Raw genomic sequence first — 20,991 nt, 5'->3', positions numbered from 1 at the left:
TGTTGTGTCCATGTTGGTGTGGTGCTGACTGTTGTGTGTTTGTTGGTGTGGTGCTGACTGTTGTGTCCATGTTGGTGTGGTGCTGACTGTTGTGTGTTTGTTGGTGTGGTGCTGACTGTTGTGTCCATGTTAGTGTGGTGCTGACTGTTGTGTGTTTGTTGGTGTGGTTCTGACTGTTGTGTCCATGTTGGTGTGGTGCTGACTGTTGTGTGTTTGTTGGTGTGGTGCTGACTGTTGTGTCCATGTTGGTGTGGTGCTGACTGTTGTGTGTTTGTTGGTGTGGTGCTGACTGTTTTGTCCATGTTGGTGTGATGCTGACTGTTGAGTGTTTGTTGGTGTCATGCTGACTGTTGTGTGTTTGTTGGTGTGGTGCTGACTGTTGTGTGTTTGTTGGTGTGGTGCTGACTGTTGTGTGTTTGTTGGTGTGGTTCTGACTGTTGTGTGTTTGTTGGTGTGGTGCTGACTGTTGTGTGTTTGTTGGTGTAGTGCTGACTGTTGTGTCCATGTTGGTGTGGTGCTGACTGTTGTTTGTTTGTTGGTGTGGTGCTGACTGTTGTGTGTTTGTTGGTGTGGTGCTGACTGTTGTTTGTTTGTTGGTGTGATGCTGACTGTTGTGTCCATGTTGGTGTGGTGCTGACTGTTGTGTCCATGTTGGTGTGGTGCTGACTGTTGTGTGTTTGTTGGTGTGGTGCTGACTGTTGTGTGTTTGTTGGTGTGGTGCTGACTGTTGTGTCCATGTTGGTGTGGTGCTGACTGTTGAGTGTTTGTTGGTGTGATGCTGACTGTTGTGTCCATGTTGGTGTGGTGCTGACTGTTGTGTCCACGTTGGTGTGGTGCTGACTGTTGAGTGTTTGTTGGTGTGATGCTGACTGTTGTGTCCATGTTGGTGTGGTGCTGACTGTTGAGTGTTTGTTGGTGTGATGCTGACTGTTGTGTCCATGTTGGTGTGGTGCTGACTGTTGTGTCCATGTTGGTGTGGTGCTGACTGTTGTGTCCATGTTGGTGTGGTGCTGACTGTTGTGTCCATGTTGGTGTGGTGCTGACTGTTGTGTCCATGTTGGTGTGGTGCTGACTGTTGTGTCCATGTTGGTGTGGTGCTGACTGTTGTGTCCTTGTTGGTGTGGTGCTGACTGTTGTGTGTTTGTTGGTGTGGTGCTGACTGTTGTGTGTTTGTTGGTGTGGTGCTGATTGTTGTGTCCATGTTGGTGTGGTGCTGACTGTTGTGACCATGTTGGTGTGGTGCTGACTGTTGTGTCCATGTTGGTGTGGTGCTGACTGTTGTGTCCATGTTGGTGTGGTGCTGACTGTTGTGTCCATGTTGGTGTGGTGCTGACTGTTGTGTGTTTGTTGGTGTGGTGCTGACTGTTGTGTCCATGTTGGTGTGGTGCTGACTGTTGTGTCCATGTTGGTGTGGTGCTGACTGTTGTGTCCATGTTGGTGTGGTGCTGACTGTTGTGTGTTTGTTGGTGTGGTGCTGACTGTTGTGTCCATGTTGGTGTGGTGCTGACTGTTGTGTGTTTGTTGGTGTGGTGCTGACTGTTGTGTCCCTGTTGGTGTGGTGCTGACTGTTGTGTGTTTGTTGGTGTGGTGCTGACTGTTGTGTCCATGTTGGTGTGGTGCTGACTGTTGTGTGTTTGTTCGTGTGATGCTGACTGTTGTGTGTTTGTTGGTGTGGTGCTGACTGTTGAGTGTTTGTTGGTGTGGTGCTGACTGTTGTGTGTTTGTTGGTGTGGTGCTGACTATTGTGTGTTTGTTGGTGTGATGCTGACTGTTGTGTCCATGTTGGTGTGGTGCTGACTGTTGTGTGTTTGTTCGAGTGATGCTGACTGTTGTGTGTTTGTTGGTGTGGTGCTGACTGTTGAGTGTTTGTTGGTGTGGTGCTGACTGTTGTGTGTTTGTTGGTGTGGTGCTGACTGTTGTGTCAATGTTGGTGTGGTGCTGACTGTTGTGTGTTTGTTGGTGTGGTGCTGACTGTTGTGTCTATGTTGGTGTGGTGCTGACTGTTGAGTGTTTGTTGGTGTGGTGCTGACTGTTGTGTGTTTGTTGGTGTGGTGCTGACTGTTGTGTCCTTGTTGGTGTGGTGCTGACTGTTGTGTCAATGTTGGTGTGGTGCTGACTGTTGTGTGTTTGTTGGTGTGGTGCTGACTGTTGTGTCCATGTTGGTGTGGTGCTGACTGTTGTGTGTTTGTTGGTGTGGTGCTGACTGTTGTGTCCTTGTTGGTGTGGTGCTGACTGTTGTGTGTTTGTTGGTGTGGTGCTGACTGTTGTGTCCATGTTGGTGTGGTGCTGACTGTTGTGTCCATGTTGGTGTGGTGCTGACTGTTGTGTCCTTGTTGGTGTGGTGCTGACTGTTGTGTCCTTGTTGGTGTGGTGCTGACTGTTGTGTCCATGTTGGTGTGATGCTGACTGTTGTGTCCATGTTGGTGTGGTGCTGACTGTTGTGTCCATGTTGGTGTGGTGCTGACTGTTGTGTGTTTGTTGGTGTGGTGCTGACTGTTGTGTCCATGTTGGTGTGGTGCTGACTGTTGTGTCCATGTTGGTGTGGTGCTGACTGTTGTGTCCATGTTGGTGTGGTGCTGACTGTTGTGTCCTTGTTGGTGTGGTGCTGACTGTTGTGTGTTTGTTGGTGTGGTGCTGACTGTTGTGTCCATGTTGGTGTGGTGCTGACTGTTGTGTCCATGTTGGTGAGGTGCTGACTGTTGTGTCAATGTTGGTGTGGTGCTGACTGTTGTGTCCATGTTGGTGTGGTGCTGACTGTTCTGTGTTTGTTGGTGTGGTGCTGACTGTTGTGTCCGTGTTGGTGTGGTGCTGACTGTTGTGTATTTATTGGTGTGGTGCTGACTGTTGTGTCCATGTTGGTGTGGTGCTGACTGTTGTGTGTTTGTTCGTGTGATGCTGACTGTTGTGTGTTTGTTGGTGTGGTGCTGACTGTTGAGTGTTTGTTGGTGTGGTGCTGACTGTTGTGTGTTTGTTGGTGTGGTGCTGACTGTTGTGTCCTTGTTGGTGTGGTGCTGACTGTTGTGTCAATGTTGGTGTGGTGCTGACTGTTGTGTCCATGTTGGTGTGGTGCTGACTGTTGTGTGTTTGTTGGTGTGGTGCTGACTGTTGTGTGTTTGTTGGTGTGGTGCTGACTGTTGTGTGTTTGTTGGTGTGGTGCTGACTGTTGTGTCCATGTTGGTGTGGTGCTGACTGTTGTGTGTTTGTTGGTGTGGTGCTGACTGTTGTGTGTTTGTTGGTGTGGTGCTGACTGTTGTGTGTTTGTTGGTGTGGTGCTGACTGTTGTGTCCATGTTGGTGTGGTGCTGACTGTTGTGTGTTTGTTGGTGTGGTGCTGACTGTTGTGTCCATGTTGGTGTGGTGCTGACTGTTGTGTCCATGTTGGTGTGGTGCTGACTGTTGTGTCAATGTTGGTGTGGTGCTGACTGTTGTGTGTTTGTTGGTGTGGTGCTGACTGTTGAGTGTTTGTTGGTGTGGTGCTGACTGTTGAGTGTTTGTTGGTGTGATGCTGACTGTTGAATGTTTGTTGGTGTGGTGCTGACTGTTGAGTGTTTGTTGGTGTGATGCTGACTGTTGAGTGTTTGTTGGTGTGGTGCTGACTGTTGAGTGTTTGTTGGTGTGGTGCTGACTGTTGAGTGTTTGTTGGTGTGGTGCTGACTGTTGTGTCCATGTTGGTGTGGTGCTGACTGTTGTGTGTTTGTTGGTGTGGTGCTGACTGTTGTGTCCATGTTGGTGTGGTGCTGACTGTTGTGTGTTTGTTGGTGTGGTGCTGACTGTTGAGTGTTTGTTGGTGTGGTGCTGACTGTTGTGTGTTTGTTGGTGTGGTGCTGACTGTTGAGTGTTTATTGGTGTGGTGCTGACTGTTGTGTCCATGTTGGTGTGATGCTGACTGTTGTGTCCATTTTGGTGTGGTGCTAACTGTTGTGTCCTTGTTGGTGTGGTGCTGACTGTTGTGTCCATGTTGGTGTGGTGCTGACTGTTGTGTCCTTGTTGGTGTGGTGCTGACTGTTGTGTATTTGTTGGTGTGGTGCTGACTGTTGTGTCCATGTTGGTGTGGTGCTGACTGTTGTGTGTTTGGTCGTGTGATGCTGACTGTTGTGTGTTTGTTGGTGTGGTGCTGACTGTTGAGTGTTTGTTGGTGTGGTGCTGACTGTTGTGTGTTTGTTGGTGTGGTGCTGACTGTTGTGTCCTTGTTGGTGTGGTGCTGACTGTTGTGTCAATGTTGGTGTGGTGCTGACTGTTGTGTCCATGTTGGTGTGGTGCTGACTGTTGTGTCCTTGTTGGTGTGGTGCTGACTGTTGTGTCAATGTTGGTGTGGTGCTGACTGTTGAGTGTTTGTTGGTGTGGTGCTGACTGTTGTGTGTTTGTTGGTGTGGTGCTGACTGTTGTGTCCATGTTGGTGTGGTGCTGTCTGTTGTGTGTTTGTTGGTGTGGTGCTGACTGTTGTGTGTTTGTTGGTGTGGTGCTGACTGTTGTGTGTTTGTTGGTGTGGTGCTGACTGTTGTGTCCATGTTGGTGTGGTGCTGACTGTTGTGTGTTTGTTGGTGTGGTGCTGACTGTTGTGTGTTTGTTGGCGTGGTGCTGACTGTTGTGTGAATGTTGGTGTGGTGCTGACTGTTGAGTGTTTGTTGGTGTGGTGCTGACTGTTGTGTGTTTGTTGGTGTGGTGCTGATTGTTGTGTCCATGTTGGTGTGGTGCTGACTGTTGTGTCCATGTCGGTGTGGTGCTGACTGTTGTGTCCATGTTGGTGTGGTGCTGACTGTTGTGTCAATGTTGGTGTGGTGCTGACTGTTGTGTCCATGTCGGTGTGGTGCTGACTGTTGTGTGTTTGTTGGTGTGGTGCTGACTGTTGTGTGTTTGTTGTTGTGGTGCTGACTGTTGTGTCAATGTTGGTGTGGTGCTGACTGTTGTGTCAATGTTGGTGTGGTGCTGACTTTTGTGTGTTTGTTGGTGTGGTGCTGACTGTTGTGTCCATGTTGGTGTGGTGCTGACTGTTGTGTGTTTGTTGGTGTGGTGCTGACTGTTGTGTCCATGTTGGTGTGGTGCTGACTGTTGTGTCAATGTTGGTGTGGTGCTGACTGTTGTGTGTTTGTTGGTGTGGTGCTGACTGTTGTGTGTTTGTTGGTGTGGTGCTGACTGTTGAGTGTTTGTTGGTGTGGTGCTGACTGTTGAGTGTTTGTTGGTGTGATGCTGACTGTTGAATGTTTGTTGGTGTGGTTCTGACTGTTGAGTGTTTGTTGGTGTGATGCTGACTGTTGAGTGTTTGTTGGTGTGGTGCTGACTGTTGAGTGTTTGTTGGTGTGGTGCTGACTGTTGAGTGTTTGTTGGTGTGGTGCTGACTGTTGTGTCCATGTTGGTGTGGTGCTGACTGTTGTGTGTTTGTTGGTGTGGTGCTGACTGTTGTGTCCATGTTGGTGTGGTGCTGACTGTTGTGTGTTTGTTGGTGTGGTGCTGACTGTTGAGTGTTTGTTGGTGTGGTGCTGACTGTTGTGTGTTTGTTGGTGTGGTGCTGACTGTTGAGTGTTTGTTGGTGTGGTGCTGACTGTTGTGTCCATGTTGGTGTGATGCTGACTGTTGTGTCCATGTTGGTGTGGTGCTAACTGTTGTGTCCTTGTTGGTGTGGTGCTGACTGTTGTGTCCATGTTGGTGTGGTGCTGACTGTTGTGTCCTTGTTGGTGTGGTGCTGACTGTTGTGTATTTGTTGGTGTGGTGCTGACTGTTGTGTCCATGTTGGTGTGGTGCTGACTGTTGTGTGTTTGTTCGTGTGATGCTGACTGTTGTGTGTTTGTTGGTGTGGTGCTGACTGTTGAGTGTTTGTTGGTGTGGTGCTGACTGTTGTGTGTTTGTTGGTGTGGTGCTGACTGTTGTGTCCTTGTTGGTGTGGTGCTGACTGTTGTGTCAATGTTGGTGTGGTGCTGACTGTTGTGTCCATGTTGGTGTGGTGCTGACTGTTGTGTCCTTGTTGGTGTGGTGCTGACTGTTATGTCAATGTTGGTGTGGTGCTGACTGTTGAGTGTTTGTTGGTGTGGTGCTGACTGTTGTGTGTTTGTTGGTGTGGTGCTGACTGTTGTGTCCATGTTGGTGTGGTGCTGTCTGTTGTGTGTTTGTTGGTGTGGTGCTGACTGTTGTGTGTTTGTTGGTGTGGTGCTGACTGTTGTGTGTTTGTTGGTGTGGTGCTGACTGTTGTGTCCATGTTGGTGTGGTGCTGACTGTTGTGTGTTTGTTGGTGTGGTGCTGACTGTTGTGTGTTTGTTGGTGGGGTGCTGACTGTTGTGTGTTTGTTGGCGTGGTGCTGACTGTTGTGTCAATGTTGGTGTGGTGCTGACTGTTGAGTGTTTGTTGGTGTGGTGCTGACTGTTGTGTGTTTGTTGGTGTGGTGCTGATTGTTGTGTCCATGTTGGTGTGGTGCTGACTGTTGTGTCCATGTCGGTGTGGTGCTGACTGTTGTGTCCATGTTGGTGTGGTGCTGACTGTTGTGTCAATGTTGGTGTGGTGCTGACTGTTGTGTCCATGTCGGTGTGGTGCTGACTGTTGTGTGTTTGTTGGTGTGGTGCTGACTGTTGTGTGTTTGTTGTTGTGGTGCTGACTGTTGTGTCAATGTTGGTGTGGTGCTGACTGTTGTGTCAATGTTGGTGTGGTGCTGACTTTTGTGTGTTTGTTGGTGTGGTGCTGACTGTTGTGTCCATGTTGGTGTGGTGCTGACTGTTGTGTGTTTGTTGGTGTGGTGCTGACTGTTGTGTCCATGTTGGTGTGGTGCTGACTGTTGTGTCAATGTTGGTGTGGTGCTGACTGTTGTGTGTTTGTTGGTGTGGTGCTGACTGTTGTGTGTTTGTTGGTGTGGTGCTGACTGTTGAGTGTTTGTTGGTGTGGTGCTGACTGTTGAGTGTTTGTTGGTGTGATGCTGACTGTTGAATGTTTGTTGGTGTGGTGCTGACTGTTGAGTGTTTGTTGGTGTGATGCTGACTGTTGAGTGTTTGTTGGTGTGGTACTGACTGTTGAGTGTTTGTTGGTGTGGTGCTGACTGTTGAGTGTTTGTTGGTGTGGTGCTGACTGTTGTGTCCATGTTGGTGTGGTGCTGACTGTTGTGTGTTTGTTGGTGTGGTGCTGACTGTTGTGTCCATGTTGGTGTGGTGCTGACTGTTGTGTGTTTGTTGGTGTGGTGCTGACTGTTGTGTCCATGTCGGTGTGGTGCTGACTGTTGTGTGTTTGTTGGTGTGGTGCTGACTGTTGAGTGTTTGTTGGTGTGGTGCTGACTGTTGTGTGTTTGTTGGTGTGGTGCTGACTGTTGAGTGTTTGTTGGTGTGGTGCTGACTGTTGTGTCCATGTTGGTGTGATGCTGACTGTTGTGTCCATGTTGGTGTGGTGCTGACTGTTGTGTCCATGTTGGTGTGGTGCTGACTGTTGTGTCCTTGTTGGTGTGGTGCTGACTGTTGTGTGTTTGTTGGTGTGGTGCTGACTGTTGTGTCCATGTTGGTGTGGTGCTGACTGTTGAGTCTTCACTTCACGTTACAGTGTAGGTCTGGGGGACGGCCGGTGTGATCATTATTATTAGTTTCTTATCATGAAATTCGAAAACTTTGACGTGACCTCACATCTGTGAATCTGTGTTGTCATCATTTAATTTCCATTGTGAGTGTTCCAGTAGTCTTCTGATTCATGTTGTCAGAGCCTCCTAGGGTATGTTAACGATACGGGACGGTAGTTTAGTGCCTCCTGTCTCCTCTCGTGTAGTAACCTGTCATCACAACTAGAGGTTCATAGATGATTAAACTCGTGTACCAACCCCCAGGTCCTGGTGTGCCAGCTCGTGTGTTGTGGTCGCTGGCTATCTTCTGCACTGATCTATCTCTAGTTATTTTCTTAATCTGTACTTGACTCTGAGGTTTCTGTGTATGTCAACATCCTTCTCTTAGCTGCAAGTTTTACAGCTTCATCTGCAATGTCATTGCATGCTAATCCTACATAACTTGGCACCCAGTTGATAAGTATTTACAGCATTGGCCCTTGAGTTTTTGCCTTATTGCTGTTGCATCTGTTGGCAGATGAATGTTATCACATAAGTGTTCTCGTTGCAAGGTTTCTATGGCAGTTCTCGAATCTCGATATATGATAACTGCGTTCAGCATGAGCGTGTTCCAAAGTCTCTTTCATGGCTAGCATCTGTGTTAAGCTCAGCATCCATTTGAACCTCCAGCGATCTATAGAATTTCTGCTTGAATTGTAGCTCCAAATTCTTGTCAGATGGTTTACTGATCAATCTGTGAAGTATTCGTCTGTGGAATGATGCATAGCAGATGGGGATTAGTGTCAATATTTTTTCTTTGAAAAACAATAATCTTAAGATCTACTGGCAACATTTCCCAATGGCTTCTATGGCTAAGTCTCTGTGTATCTCGTCGACACCTCCCTCTGATTGTATCTGTGACACCAAATGTATTGAAAGTGTTTATTGCAGTGGTTCCACCAGTTGCTATTGGAGGCTCTTCTGTCCCGAGTAAGTGCTCCATTTATTATATCTAAGTGAACTGTTTTGATATAGTCAATATCGAGGTCAGCACGCACGCAGCAAGCCCCTTTTACCCTTATTTCAACCGATGTTAGTTTGGTTTCAAATCTTAAGCATAGTATTTTGGTCCATCTGGGAGCTCCTGTTATGACTCACATTGCATCATTTTGAATAACCTCAACGTTTGTCCACTGGCCAGGAGAAAGAGTGAGTAAGGCAGGCGCTGCATAATCAACTAGGGAACGAACGGCGTGTATGTCAAACATTCTTAACACTTTGTGTCCCGCTCCTAGACGGGGCCCTGTGATTGCTCTTATTATATTCAGTCGTGATTTTGCTTCTCCTTCAGATATTGAAATTGCTTGTTGAATGTCATTTTAAAATCTATCAACACTCTGAGTTATTGATATTGTGTAGCCCACTGAAGGTTAATGTCTTGAATGTGTAGGTGCCTGTCTGGAGTGTTGCCGCCTAGTCTCATTGTCTTAGACTTCTGTACAGATATGTTTAGCCCTAAAATGCTGCATTCAGATGTTACCTTAGCGCCCTCTGTGCTTTATTCAGAATTGAAGGACCTGTGACGAGTCATGCTAAATCATCAGCATAGCTTAAATATTTAAATGTTTCTGTAGTGTCATGATAACGAGATATTCCATAAGAATGTTATAATGACAAGAGCTAAGGACTCCTGCTTATGGAGTGCCATCCCATGTAGTTGGTAGTGTGACACTTGGCCCTGCAGCTTTCCTCTGGCCTAACTGTGACTGAGGGAGTCATGTACCACGGCTTGCAGTTTTCCCTCACAAATTTGTTGATATATGTGTGTGTAAAATTGTTTGCTGGCTTGCAAGCTCGAATTTGTTGTCCAGATGAAGAAAGATCACTCTAGCTGGACCTAACTGTTCCTAGTACTGTTGCTATGTAGTTGGCAGTACCTATTCCTCTGGTGAAGCCAAATATGTTTTTATTCAGGTCCTGGTCTTCCATAGTAGTCCGCTTAAGACCCTTCTTTCTGCAGTTTTACTAATGCATGTTGTTATTGAAATGGATCTGATATTGCCAGCTTGTTTCGGAATAGGAATCGGAATTCTCTTCTTTCTTCCAAGAGGTCTAACTACCTGCCAAGATGCATCGATGACGTCCAATATACATTGTTCTCCAGCAGGACCTGCGTGTGCCACCATTGATTATGTAATGTTATCAGCACCTGGTGCAGTGTCCTTACCACCTTATTTGGCTCTGATTAGTTCATGTTTGGTGAAGGGAGAGTCACACTCGTCATTTATAGCTATCTTCTCATGAATGACTGTCAACCTCTCTTGTTTTAATTGTTCTTGCTTGCTGGACCATTGTTGGAAGTTTATTTATTTATTATCTATTTATTTATATATAAGAAGGTACATTGGGTTTTGTGATGGTACATAATATCGGTGTTCTTACATTCTTACGAAGCCACTAACACACATAGTGTTTCAGAGAACTATGATATGAAGCTGTCTGCATTAGACAACAAGTGTCTTGGCTTCCCGGAGTGGTTGGGTGCAAGGCTGTGGTCGGGCTGGGATACCTGATATGGCTCTAATCTGGCCCCATATCTTACGAAGACCACTGTGTTCGTGTAGAGTTGATCACCACACGAACTGTCTCGCCTCCTTCACCTCTATAGTGTCTTGTCTCGCCTCCTTCACCTCTATAGTCTCTTGTCTCGCCTCCTTCACCTCTATAGTCTCTTGTCTCGCCTCCTTCACCTCTATAGTGTCTTGTCTCGCCTCCTTCACCTCTATAGTAACGTGTCTCGCCTCCTTCACCTCTATAGTGTCTTGTCTCGCCTCCTTCACCTCTATAGTGACTTGTCTCGCCTCCTTCACCTCTATAGTGACTTGTCTCGCCTCCTTCACCTCTATAGTGACTGGTCTCGCCTCCTTCACCTCTATAGTGACTGGTCTTGCCTCCTTCACCTCTATAGTGACTGGTCTCGCCTCCTTCACCTCTATAGTGTCTTGTCTCGCCTCTTTTACCTCTATAGTGCCTTGTCTCGCCTCCTTCACCTCAATTGTGTCTTGTCTCCCCTCCTTCACCTCTAGAGTGTCTTGTCTCGCCTCCTTCACCTTTATAGTGTCTTGTCTCCCCTCCTTCACCTCTATAGTGTCTTGTCTCGCCTCCTTCACCTCTATAGTGTCTTGTCTCGCCTTCTTCACCTCTATAGTGACTGGTCTCCCCTCCTTCACCTGTATAGTGACTTGTCTCGCCTCCTTCACCTCTATAGTGTCTTGTCTCGCCTTCTTCACCTCTATAGTGACTGGTCTCCCCTCCTTCACCTCTATAGTGACTTGTCTCGCCTTCTTCACCTCTATAGTGACTGGTCTCCCCTCCTTCACCTCTATAGTGACTTGTCTCGTCTCCTTCACCTCTATAGTGACTGGTCTCGCCTCCTTCACCTCTATAGTGACTGGTCTCGCCTCCTTCGCCTCTATAGTGACTGGTCTCGCCTCCTTCACCTCTATAGTGTCTTGTCTCGCCTCCTTCACCTCTATAGTGACTGGTCTCGCCTCCTTCACCTCTATAGTGACTGGTCTCGCCTCCTTCACCTCTATAGTGACTGGTCTCGCCTCCTTCACCTCTATAGTGTCTTGTCTCCCCTCCTTCACCTCTATAGTGACTGGTCTCGCCTCCTTCACCTCTATAGTGACTGGTCTCGCCTCCTTCACCTCTATAGTGACTGGTCTCGCCTTCTTCACCTCTATAGTGACTGGTCTCGCCTCCTTCACCTCTATAGTGACTGGTCTCGCCTCCTTCACCTCTATAGTGACTGGTCTCGCCTCCTTCACCTCTATAGTGACTGGTCTCGCCTCCTTCACCTCTATAGTGACTGGTCTCGCCTCCTTCACCTCTATAGTGACTGGTCTCGCCTCCTTCACCTCTATAGTGACTGGTCTCGCCTCCTTCACCTCTATAGTGACTGGTCTCGCCTCCTTCACCTCTATAGTGTCTTGTCTCGCCTCCTTCACCTCTATAGTGACTGGTCTCGCCTCCTTCACCTCTATAGTGACTGGTCTCGCCTCCTTCACCTCTATAGTGACTGGTCTCGCCTCCTTCACCTCTATAGTGACTGGTCTCGCCTCCTTCACCTCTATAGTGTCTTGTCTCGCCTCCTTCACCTCTATAGTGACTGGTCTCCCCTCCTTCACCTCTATAGTGTCTTGTCTCCCCTCCTTCACCTCTATAGTGACTGGTCTCGCCTCCTTCACCTCTATAGTGACTGGTCTCGCCTCCTTCACCTCTATAGTGACTGGTCTCGCCTCCTTCACCTCTATAGTGACTGGTCTCGCCTCCTTCACCTCTATAGTGACTGGTCTCGCCTCCTTCACCTCTATAGTGTCTTGTCTCGCCTCCTTCACCTCTATAGTGACTGGTCTCCCCTCCTTCACCTCTATAGTGTCTTGTCTCCCCTCCTTCACCTCTATAGTGACTGGTCTCGCCTCCTTCACCTCTATAGTGACTGGTCTCGCCTCCTTCACCTCTATAGTGACTGGTCTCGCCTCCTTCACCTCTATAGTGACTGGTCTCGCCTCCTTCACCTCTATAGTGTCTTGTCTCGCCTCCTTCACCTCTATAGTGTCTTGTCTCGCCTCCTTCACCTCTATAGTGACTGGTCTCCCCTCCTTCACCTCTATAGTGTCTTGTCTCCCCTCCTTCACCTCTATAGTGACTGGTCTCGCCTCCTTTACCTCTATAGTGACTGGTCTCGCCTCCTTCACCTCTATAGTGACTGGTCTCGCCTCCTTCACCTCTATAGAGACTGGTCTCGCCTCCTTCACCTCTATAGTGACTGGTCTCGCCTCCTTCACCTCTATAGTGTCTTATCTCGCCTCACTAATATCACCTCGCCTCACAGCTCCTCCTGCTGGTGTGGGGTTTGTCTTTACATGTTTCCTGAAGATGTTGACTGTGAGGTTTTGCTCTTTAATTTCTTCACCGTAGAATCAATAATTATTTCCTTTTATGTTTCACGGGATGATGACTGGAACAGCTTTCATGCAGCACATGTAAGTGTTTCCTGGAGAACAGTTTCGTGTTCAAATCCTCAGTTGAGGATATGCCCGAAACGCTTTGCGTAATAGTGGCTTTAGGCATTGTATGTACTAGCTATACCTATAAGTCAAACAATCCTTGTAAATATTTATTGTATGTATGTACCTTACGTAAATAAAATTGTATTGTATTGTATTGTAGTTGGCGAGTATGAAGCATAACATTTTCTAGTTCCTTTTTGGTATATATTTCAGTTGGGTTTATTTATATTTCACGTTGGTTGTACAGGTGGTGTAGGAGATCGTTCTGTGTTTCGTGTTGTGACAGTGGCATAGTGGTCACTGGGGGTCCCCAGTAATAATTACATTGTGGTGCGTGACCAAGGCAAGCACTGCCTCTACTTGTAGTTAACGTCTAGGGGGGGCTTGTAGACGTTGTATATGAGGAGCTCAATATTCACTGTTACTGCTAATACTCCAGCCCCTCTACTCCTCCCCACACCTAACTCGGTCTGTTGTCTTAATGTGTATGGTGTTTCTGACTAGGGAACTGTGTCATTGCATTTTATTTCCATGTTATATTTTTGCAGTGTTTCTGTGTATTTTCTGACTTGAAGTTGATACAATTGGGAAATATGGTTTTATGAGAGTGTGTGTGTGTTGTGGGTGAGCACGAGTGTTGTGGCTGTGCTCGAGTGTTGCAGACGTTGGTGTTGGTGTATGTATCTTCTTGAGGTTATCTGGAGGTGATTTCGGGGCTTTTTAGTGTCCCCGCGGCCCGGTCCTCGACCAGGCCTCCACCCCCAGCAAGCAGCCCGTGACAGCTGACTAACACCCAGGTACCTATTTTACTGCTAGGTAACAGGGGCATAGGGTGAAAGAAACTCTGCCCATTGTTTCTCGCCGGCGCCTGGGATCGAACCCAGGACCACAGGATCACAAGTCCCGCGTGCTGTCCGCTCGGCCGACCGACTCGGCTGTAGTGCTGGTGTGTGTTTATCCTGGCCTGAGCTGTCTGCACCTTTCCTTTCCGTGCAGAGCAGGTTGTGCTCCAGGCATGATGTTAATTTAGACATTTGGCTGTTGTGGTCTGGTTTGCCTTGTGCTTGGCTATACAGTCTTTGGTTGGGTGCCTCAGGCTGCACACTCCGCATCTCTCATGCTCGCTGCAGCGCCGGAAAGGCGAGATTTCAGCTCTGTGTCGGTATATTCCACAATTTCCAAGATTAAATGTTTGTGGCAACTGTCCAATGACGATCACTAGAATCTCTCGTGTTGCTACTTGTTCTAGTTTTGTGTGGCATCGTTCGGCATTGAGGATTTGCTTTTCTAATATTGGATCCAATGGAAAGTTGCGTTGGTATACCAACAGTATGAGTCGTGTGCTCCTTGCTGATGAGCCCAGCTTGTCCAAGTGTAAAGGTTTCTACTCCAGGACTGTTAGTGTCTCTAAGTAATGTGCAGAGTCTTGGTCAGGTGGTGTCTTAACATTTTCTCCTCTCAGGTTGACTGTCATCCAGAGATGAGTTGTGGCCGCTCACACTATGGTGGCTAGTGCTCCCGATGCTGCAGGAATGTTATCTCTTACCATTATCTTGAACTTGAAGTGCTGTCCTCCTCTGTCTGGCACTGTCTGGTGTGTGACGGGTGCTGTCTCTTCTGTCTGGCACTGTCTGGTGTGTGACGGGTGCTGTCTCTTCTGTCTGGCACTGTCTGGTGTGTGACGGGTGCTGTCTCTTCTGTCTGGCACAGGCTGGTGTGTGACGGGTGCTGTCTCTTCTGTCTGGCACTGTCTGGTGTGTGACGGGTGCTGTCTCTTCTGTCTGGCACTGTCTGGTGTGTGACGGGTGCTGTCTCTTCTGTCTGGCACAGGCTGGTGTGTGACGGGTGCTGTCTCTTCTGTCTGGCACTGTCTGGTGTGTGACGGGTGCTGTCTCTTCTGTCTGGCACAGGCTGGTGTGTGACGGGTGCTGTCTCTTCTGTCTGGCACTGTCTGGTGTGTGACGGGTGCTGTCTCTTCTGTCTGGCACAGGCTGGTGTGTGACGGGTGCTGTCTCTTCTGTCTGGCACAGGCTGGTGTGTGACGGGTGCTGTCTCTTCTGTCTGGCACAGGCTGGTGTGTGACGGGTGCTGTCGTTTTCTGTCTAACACTGTCTTAACACTGAAGAAATTTTGTCTAATTTCTTCGTGGTTTATTTGGATAGTTAGTTTTCGCCTGCGTCCCCTTATTCGATTAACTACATATGTTAAATTATCTGTCTATGTCTGCTCGGTCCATTCCCCCTGAGTATTTTGTATATTATGATCATGTCTTCACTATGTCGTCTCTCTTCTTAAAGGAGGTTTAACTCCTTTGACGTTTCCTTGTATCACATTCCACTCAGCTCCAGGAATAAACTGGTAGATTTCTTTTTAACTTTTTCAAGCTTCATTTTGTGGTTAATTAATGAGACAGATTCCTCGCTGGTGCCGAAGATTGCAGAATTTGGTCTAACATAAATAGTATTCACGCTCCGAAATGACTCCATGTTCAAGTTCCTTAAGACTGTTCTTTAGGAATGTAGAGAACAGTCATTAGCTAAAGAACATACAGAAAGTTAGATAATCATAATTAGCTAACTTTCCGTATGCAGGTGATGATAAACGGTTGATCTGGGATTTATTGACAGGTTCGGTTTAATATTAACCCGTCACACCCTCCCTTCGCCCCCCCAAGTATCTTTATCCGTCCGATCCCAGGAGGGTTCCGCTACTGTGTGCTACCCGTCTAGCCTGTGTGTGTCTACCCAGCTGTATTAATTTGCATTTACTAAAACTGAACTCTTGTAACCACTTTAGGGACCATTCATTCATTTTGTCCCGGTCATCCTGTAGTTTCTTCTAGTCTTCCATTGTATTCATCATTCTCATAATTTGTGCATCTGTAGTCTTGTGAAAGAAAGAAATCTATTTCATTTGGTAAGTTGATCAAGTAGATTATGACTAATACTGGCCCCAGGCCGATCCGTGTGCGACGTCATCTTCTTGAGGTTGTTTTGAATAGATTGAGGTGAAGAGGGGCATCAGGGTGAAAAAAACTCTGCCCATTTGTTTCCGCCTTCGCCGGGATCGGACCCGGGACCTTAGGATTACGAATTCCGAGCGCTGTCCACTCAGCCGTCAGGCCCCTTAATGTGCTGTAATATAATATGCCTTTATATATATATATATATATATATATATATATATATATATATATATATATATATATATATATATATATATATATATTTATATATATATATATATATATATATATATATATATATATAGGAGTTCTTAGATTCTTGTAGAGCCACTAGTACCCGTAGCGTTTCGGGCAAGTCCTTAATCCTATGGTCCCTGGAATACGATCCCCGCCGCGAAGAATCGTTCTTACAACCAAGCACCCATTTTACTGTTGAGTTAAACAGAGGCTACAGTTAAGGATTTGCGTCCAGTAAATCCTCCCCGGCCAGGATACGAACCCAGGACAAAGCGCTCGCGGAACGCCAGGCGAGTGTCTTACCACTACGCCACGGAGACTGCTAGAGAGAGACTGCGACTACCATTGTTGACATTCCTGTTACTGTGAGCCCGTCGTCTCTCCCACAGGTGCTCCTTCATCCTCCAGAACACCTCTCTCTCACGTCTGCCTGCTCCTCCATGTTATGTACAAGTCTCCCGAGGAAGACCTGGGTCCGAGGCTGTCTTAGAGCCCTTGTATACTTGTGAGTCGTCCACCTTCATCTTCTCCCATCTCACTCACCTGGTTATTGAGGAGTTAGGTTTGTTAGGCAGGGTCTGCGAGCCCTAAACCCGTGTTCGTGTTCTGCTATCAGTTCCCTGATGGGCAGATGTTCTGCTGGCCTCTCTTATGATCTTGTCCGTCACCTCACATAACTTGACACCCAACCCCGGTGATCTGGAAATATAACATTTACGATGTTTCTTCCAGTTATGGCCACTTGGATTTTTTCTGTTAAGGTTAAACTGTCACCATTATATTGACTCGACTGTACTGTCATCTGTCATATGTAGCGAGCTGAGAGGACGGGAGAGAGAGGGAGAGGAGACGGGGAGAGTGTGAGAGGGTAAAGAAAAGAGAAGGAGCGATAGGAGGAGAAAGTGGGGAAAAAGGGAAGAATGCAAGAGGCAGAGAGAGACACAAAGATAATCTGTGAGGTGAAAGAGAGCATGAAGGACAGTGCAAGATGAGGAGTGAGAGAGAGAAAAAGCTTAATAGATAAATATCGCCGCTACGTCATATATTAACCTATATAACCCCACTATAGCAACACCTGAAGAGTTATATAGACACAAGGCCACCACCCTCAACTGTAATTAATATTTATATTATTTTCTTGATGCACTGAGTTCAGGGAAAAAACTCAATGCATCAGGAAACTGAGATTGAGTTAAGGGAAAATAGATCCTAATATCCTACTGGCTGTGTGGGTGTGTGCACTACATAGGGAGTATTTTACCCAGAGTCGAGGTCCTTCAGCTCGAATACCTTTCATCACAGTTCTCACAGTACAGGGGAGAATGAGTGGAATAGACACTTAAGTAATCATTAATACACCTCTACCCACTGGGGGAGGGGACAAACAACTTGTGTACCATGCTGAAGGTTAGCCCACCAGTACAGGTGGTGGGGGGGGGGGTGTACCATGCTGAAGGTTAGCCCACCAGTACAGGTGGTGGGGGGGGGGGTGTACCATGCTGAAGGTTAGCCCACCAGTACAGGTGGGGGGGGGGGTGGTGTACCATGATGAAGGTTAGCCCACCAGTACAGGTGGTGGGGGGGGTGTGTACCATGCTGAAGGTTAGCCCACCAGTACAGGTGGTGGGGGGGGGGTGTGTACCATGCTGAAGGTTAGCCCACCAGTACAGGTGGTGGGGGGGGGGGTGTACCATGCTGAAGGTTAGCCCACCAGTACAGGTGGTGGGGGGGGGGTGTACCATGCTGAAGGTTAGCCCACCAGTACAGGTGGGGGGGGGTGGTGTACCATGATGAAGGTTAGCCCACCAGTACAGGTGGTGGGGGGGGTGTGTACCATGCTGAAGGTTAGCCCACCAGTACAGGTGGGGGGGGGGTTAACACAGAGAAGTCGAAGTTTAAACACAATAGTTTATTGAATCAACTTGATGAGAACGTAACGACGTAACCCGTCTTGAGGCAACTAGAACTGGTGGTGTTAAGTGACAGTCCCAAGTGATCAATTCTTGCAACACAGCTAACTCCCCGCTGTGTGAGGCCCGGGTGTTCATCCCTCACGGCTGTGTAGCACACATTCCTCCTCACACACTGTGAATTAGGAGAAGGGAGCAGGCGGCTGAACACAAGGTACCATCTGGGAGGTGAAATCCTGCAAGAGTCAAATAGAGAGAAAGATCTGGGGGTTGATATCACATCAAACCTGTCCCCAGAGAACCACATGAAAAGGATATCATCAGCGGCATGTTCTAGACTGGCCAACATAAGAACTGCCTTTAGAAACTTGTGTAAGGAATCGTTCAGGATCTTGTATACCACCTATGTCAGACCAATCCTGGGATATGCAGCTCTAGCCTGATGTCTATACCTAGTTAAACACAATAGAAAGTTAGAGAAGATTCAGCGGTATGCCACCAGACTAGTTCCAGAACTGAGAGGAAAGGCTACGGGAGCTAAACCTCACGTCAATGAAAAACAGAAGCGTTTAAGGGAGACATGATAACCACCTAAAAATTTCAGAGAGAAATTGACAGGATGGACAAAGACAAACTATTTAGTATGGGTGGAACACGAACAAGGGGACACAGGTGGAAACTTAGTACCCAAATGAACCACAGAGATATCAGAAAGATATTTTCAGTGTCAGAGTAGTTAACAGGTGGAATGCAGTTGGCAGCGATGAGGTGGAGCCCAGTAGGCTCAGGAACCTGTACAGTGTTATAACATTCTGTAACAAGTATTTCCTGACGTTTGGTTCCTGGCTAATAAGTGATATTTCGTAATTGTTGAAGCCTCTACAGCATAGAAAATTACTATTATTAGCCACAAACTTTGCTTTATGAGCAGGAGTGAGCCTTCAAGTATGGTCAAGTTGTCAGAGACTTCAACATGGTGTCACTCTTGATGGGTCGCCGAGGCCGGTGTACCAGCGTCCCGGCTGTCTGTGTCTCTGGCCCAGCAGGAGGACCAAGGCCCACTACCACAGGCGGGCCGGGCCACAGCCGACCCGGCTCTCTGTGGGGAGGAACACCGTCAACTGGGCCTTATGATACCATGTGTCACAGCTCTAGATAAGGCGACGGCAGCCTTCAAGTACCTTCAAGACGTCTTCCTTAAGGTGTCTGAGGCAAAGGTCAGTGATGGTGTGGTCGCTGAACCACAGACAAAGGTCAGTGCTGGTGTGGTCGCTGAACCACTGACAAAGGTCAGTGCTGGTGTGGTCGCTGAACCACAGACAAAGGTCAGAGCTGGTGTGGTCGCTGAACCACAGACAAAGGTCAGTGCTGGTGTGGTCGCTAAACCACAGACAAAGGTCCGATCTGGTGTGGTCGCTGAACCACAGACAAAGAAGATCCTGGAGGGCAAAGAACTCCCCAAGAAGGTCACAAGGAAGGAGAGAGCGTGATGGACCAAGATTATCGCAGTGGTTCAGGGGTTCCTGGCCGATCACCGTGTGGGAGGTGGCTGAGCCTCGGCCGAGGAGCTGGAGCACCACGGGCTGCAGGATGTACCTCAACGTTCATGTCCTTTAAGGTTCATCATAATACCCTGAGGGAGAAGCTGGAGGTCTCCCGGAGCACCAGGAGAGCGCCTCCCCCGGGCCACACCTCCAGCCACAACCATCAACAATGGTGTAAACAAAACAGGATGCTGTCCTACCCACAAGGTTTGATGTTGTTGTTGAAGATTCGCTACCTGGAACAAAAAGTTCCAAGTAACACGGGCTATGGTGAGCCCGTAACAAGGTTTGAGTAGCTATAACAGCCCATTTTCTATACTTTTGAGGCATAACCAATTAGTAAATAACACTATCCGAAAATAACCATCCCTAACAATGTGTAATGACAGTCTTGACAATGAAGAACGTGGAGACAATGAATGACAATGATAACATTACCACTGGACCTAATACTCACAACCTCAGACATTTGGACCCGTGTCTCCACCAGATATAACATTAAAATATGGAGGATAACAGGTATTGATGGCGACGATAACCAGCGGGTCGGCCCACATTAACCACAGCAATAACCCCAACATCAGGAGTGAGTGCTGGGGGCCATTGGGCCAGTAGTTACAGATTGCATGAACCACTCACATTAATTCAATTGAAATGGAAGCCATGCAATTTGCATAGGTTTGGGGAGTGGGTAACATGTGGGTGTGTGGGTGAGCTCGGGTACTGTGGGGGGGGGGGGGGGGGGGCGGTAGGGAGCCTGAGTACCCGCACTCTGGCCTCGGTGGTGTAAGAGTACCCGCACTCTTGCCTCGGTGGTGTAGGAGTACCCGCACTCTGGCCACGGTGGTGTAGGAGTACCCGCACTCTGGCCTCGGTGGTGTAAGAATACCCGCACTCTGGCCTCGGTGGTGTAAGAATACCCGCACTCTGGCCTCGGTGGTGTAAGAGTACCCGCACTCTGGCCTCGGTGGTGTAAGAGTACCCACACTCTGGCCTCGGTGGTGTAAGAGTACCCGCACTCTGGCGTCGGTGGTGTAAGAGTACCCGCACTCTGGACTCGGTGGTGTAAGAGTACCCACACTCTGGCCTCGGTGTTGTAAGAGTACCCGCACTCTGGCCTCAGTGGTATAAGAGTACCCGCACTCTGGCCTCGGTTATGTAAGAGTACCCGCACTCTGGCCTCTTGAGTACCCGCACTCTGGCCTCAGTGGTGTAAGAGTACCCACACTCTGGCCTCGGTGGTGTAAGAGTACCTGCACTCTGGCCTCTTTAGTGAAGGAGTACCCGCACTCTGGCCTCAGTGGTGTAAGAGTACCCACACTCTGGCCTCGGTGGTGTAGGAGTACCCGCACTCTGGCCTCGGTGATGTAGGAGTACCCGCACTCTGGCCTCGGTGGTGTAAGAGTATCCACACTCTGGCCTCGGTGGTGTAAGAGTACCCGCACTCTGGCCTCGGTGGTGTAGGAGTACCCGCACTCTGGCCTCTTTAGTGTAGGAGTACCCGCACTCTGGCCTCGGTGGTGTAAGAGTACCCGCACTCTGGCCTCGGTGGTGTAAGAGTACCCGCACTCTGGCCTCGGTGGTGTAAGAATACCCGCACTCTGGCCTCGGTGGTGTAAGAATACCCGCACTCTGGCCTCGGTGGTGTAAGAGTACCCGCACTCTGGCCTCGGTGGTGTAAGAATACCCGCACTCTGGCCTCGGTGGTGTAAGAATACCCACACTCTGGCCTCGGTGGTGTAAGAGTACCCGCACTCTGG

The 20,991-nt window shown here is 48.3% G+C and overlaps 1 protein-coding gene across 1 annotated transcript in view; it reads right to left on the bottom strand.

Moving 5' to 3' along the window:
- Window positions 1-8,115: 8,115 nt before the first annotated feature.
- The window catches only part of LOC138361210 (enolase-phosphatase E1-like), a 31,418-nt gene continuing 18,542 nt past the window's right edge, over window positions 8,116-20,991 (bottom strand). The window contains exons 2-3 of the mRNA XM_069320627.1: window positions 10,144-12,352; window positions 8,116-8,269 (exon numbers count right to left, since the gene is read on the bottom strand). Of these exons, the coding sequence (XP_069176728.1) occupies window positions 8,116-8,269; window positions 10,144-12,352 (2,363 nt within the window). The remainder of the gene's footprint in view (window positions 8,270-10,143; window positions 12,353-20,991) is intronic.

Source organism: Procambarus clarkii, unplaced genomic scaffold, assembly GCF_040958095.1.
Source record: "Procambarus clarkii isolate CNS0578487 unplaced genomic scaffold, FALCON_Pclarkii_2.0 HiC_scaffold_261, whole genome shotgun sequence".
NCBI classification, from domain to species: Eukaryota; Metazoa; Arthropoda; class Malacostraca; order Decapoda; family Cambaridae; genus Procambarus; species Procambarus clarkii.
The sequence above is the reverse complement of the archived record's forward strand: the minus strand, read 5'-3'. Positions and strand labels throughout refer to the sequence as shown.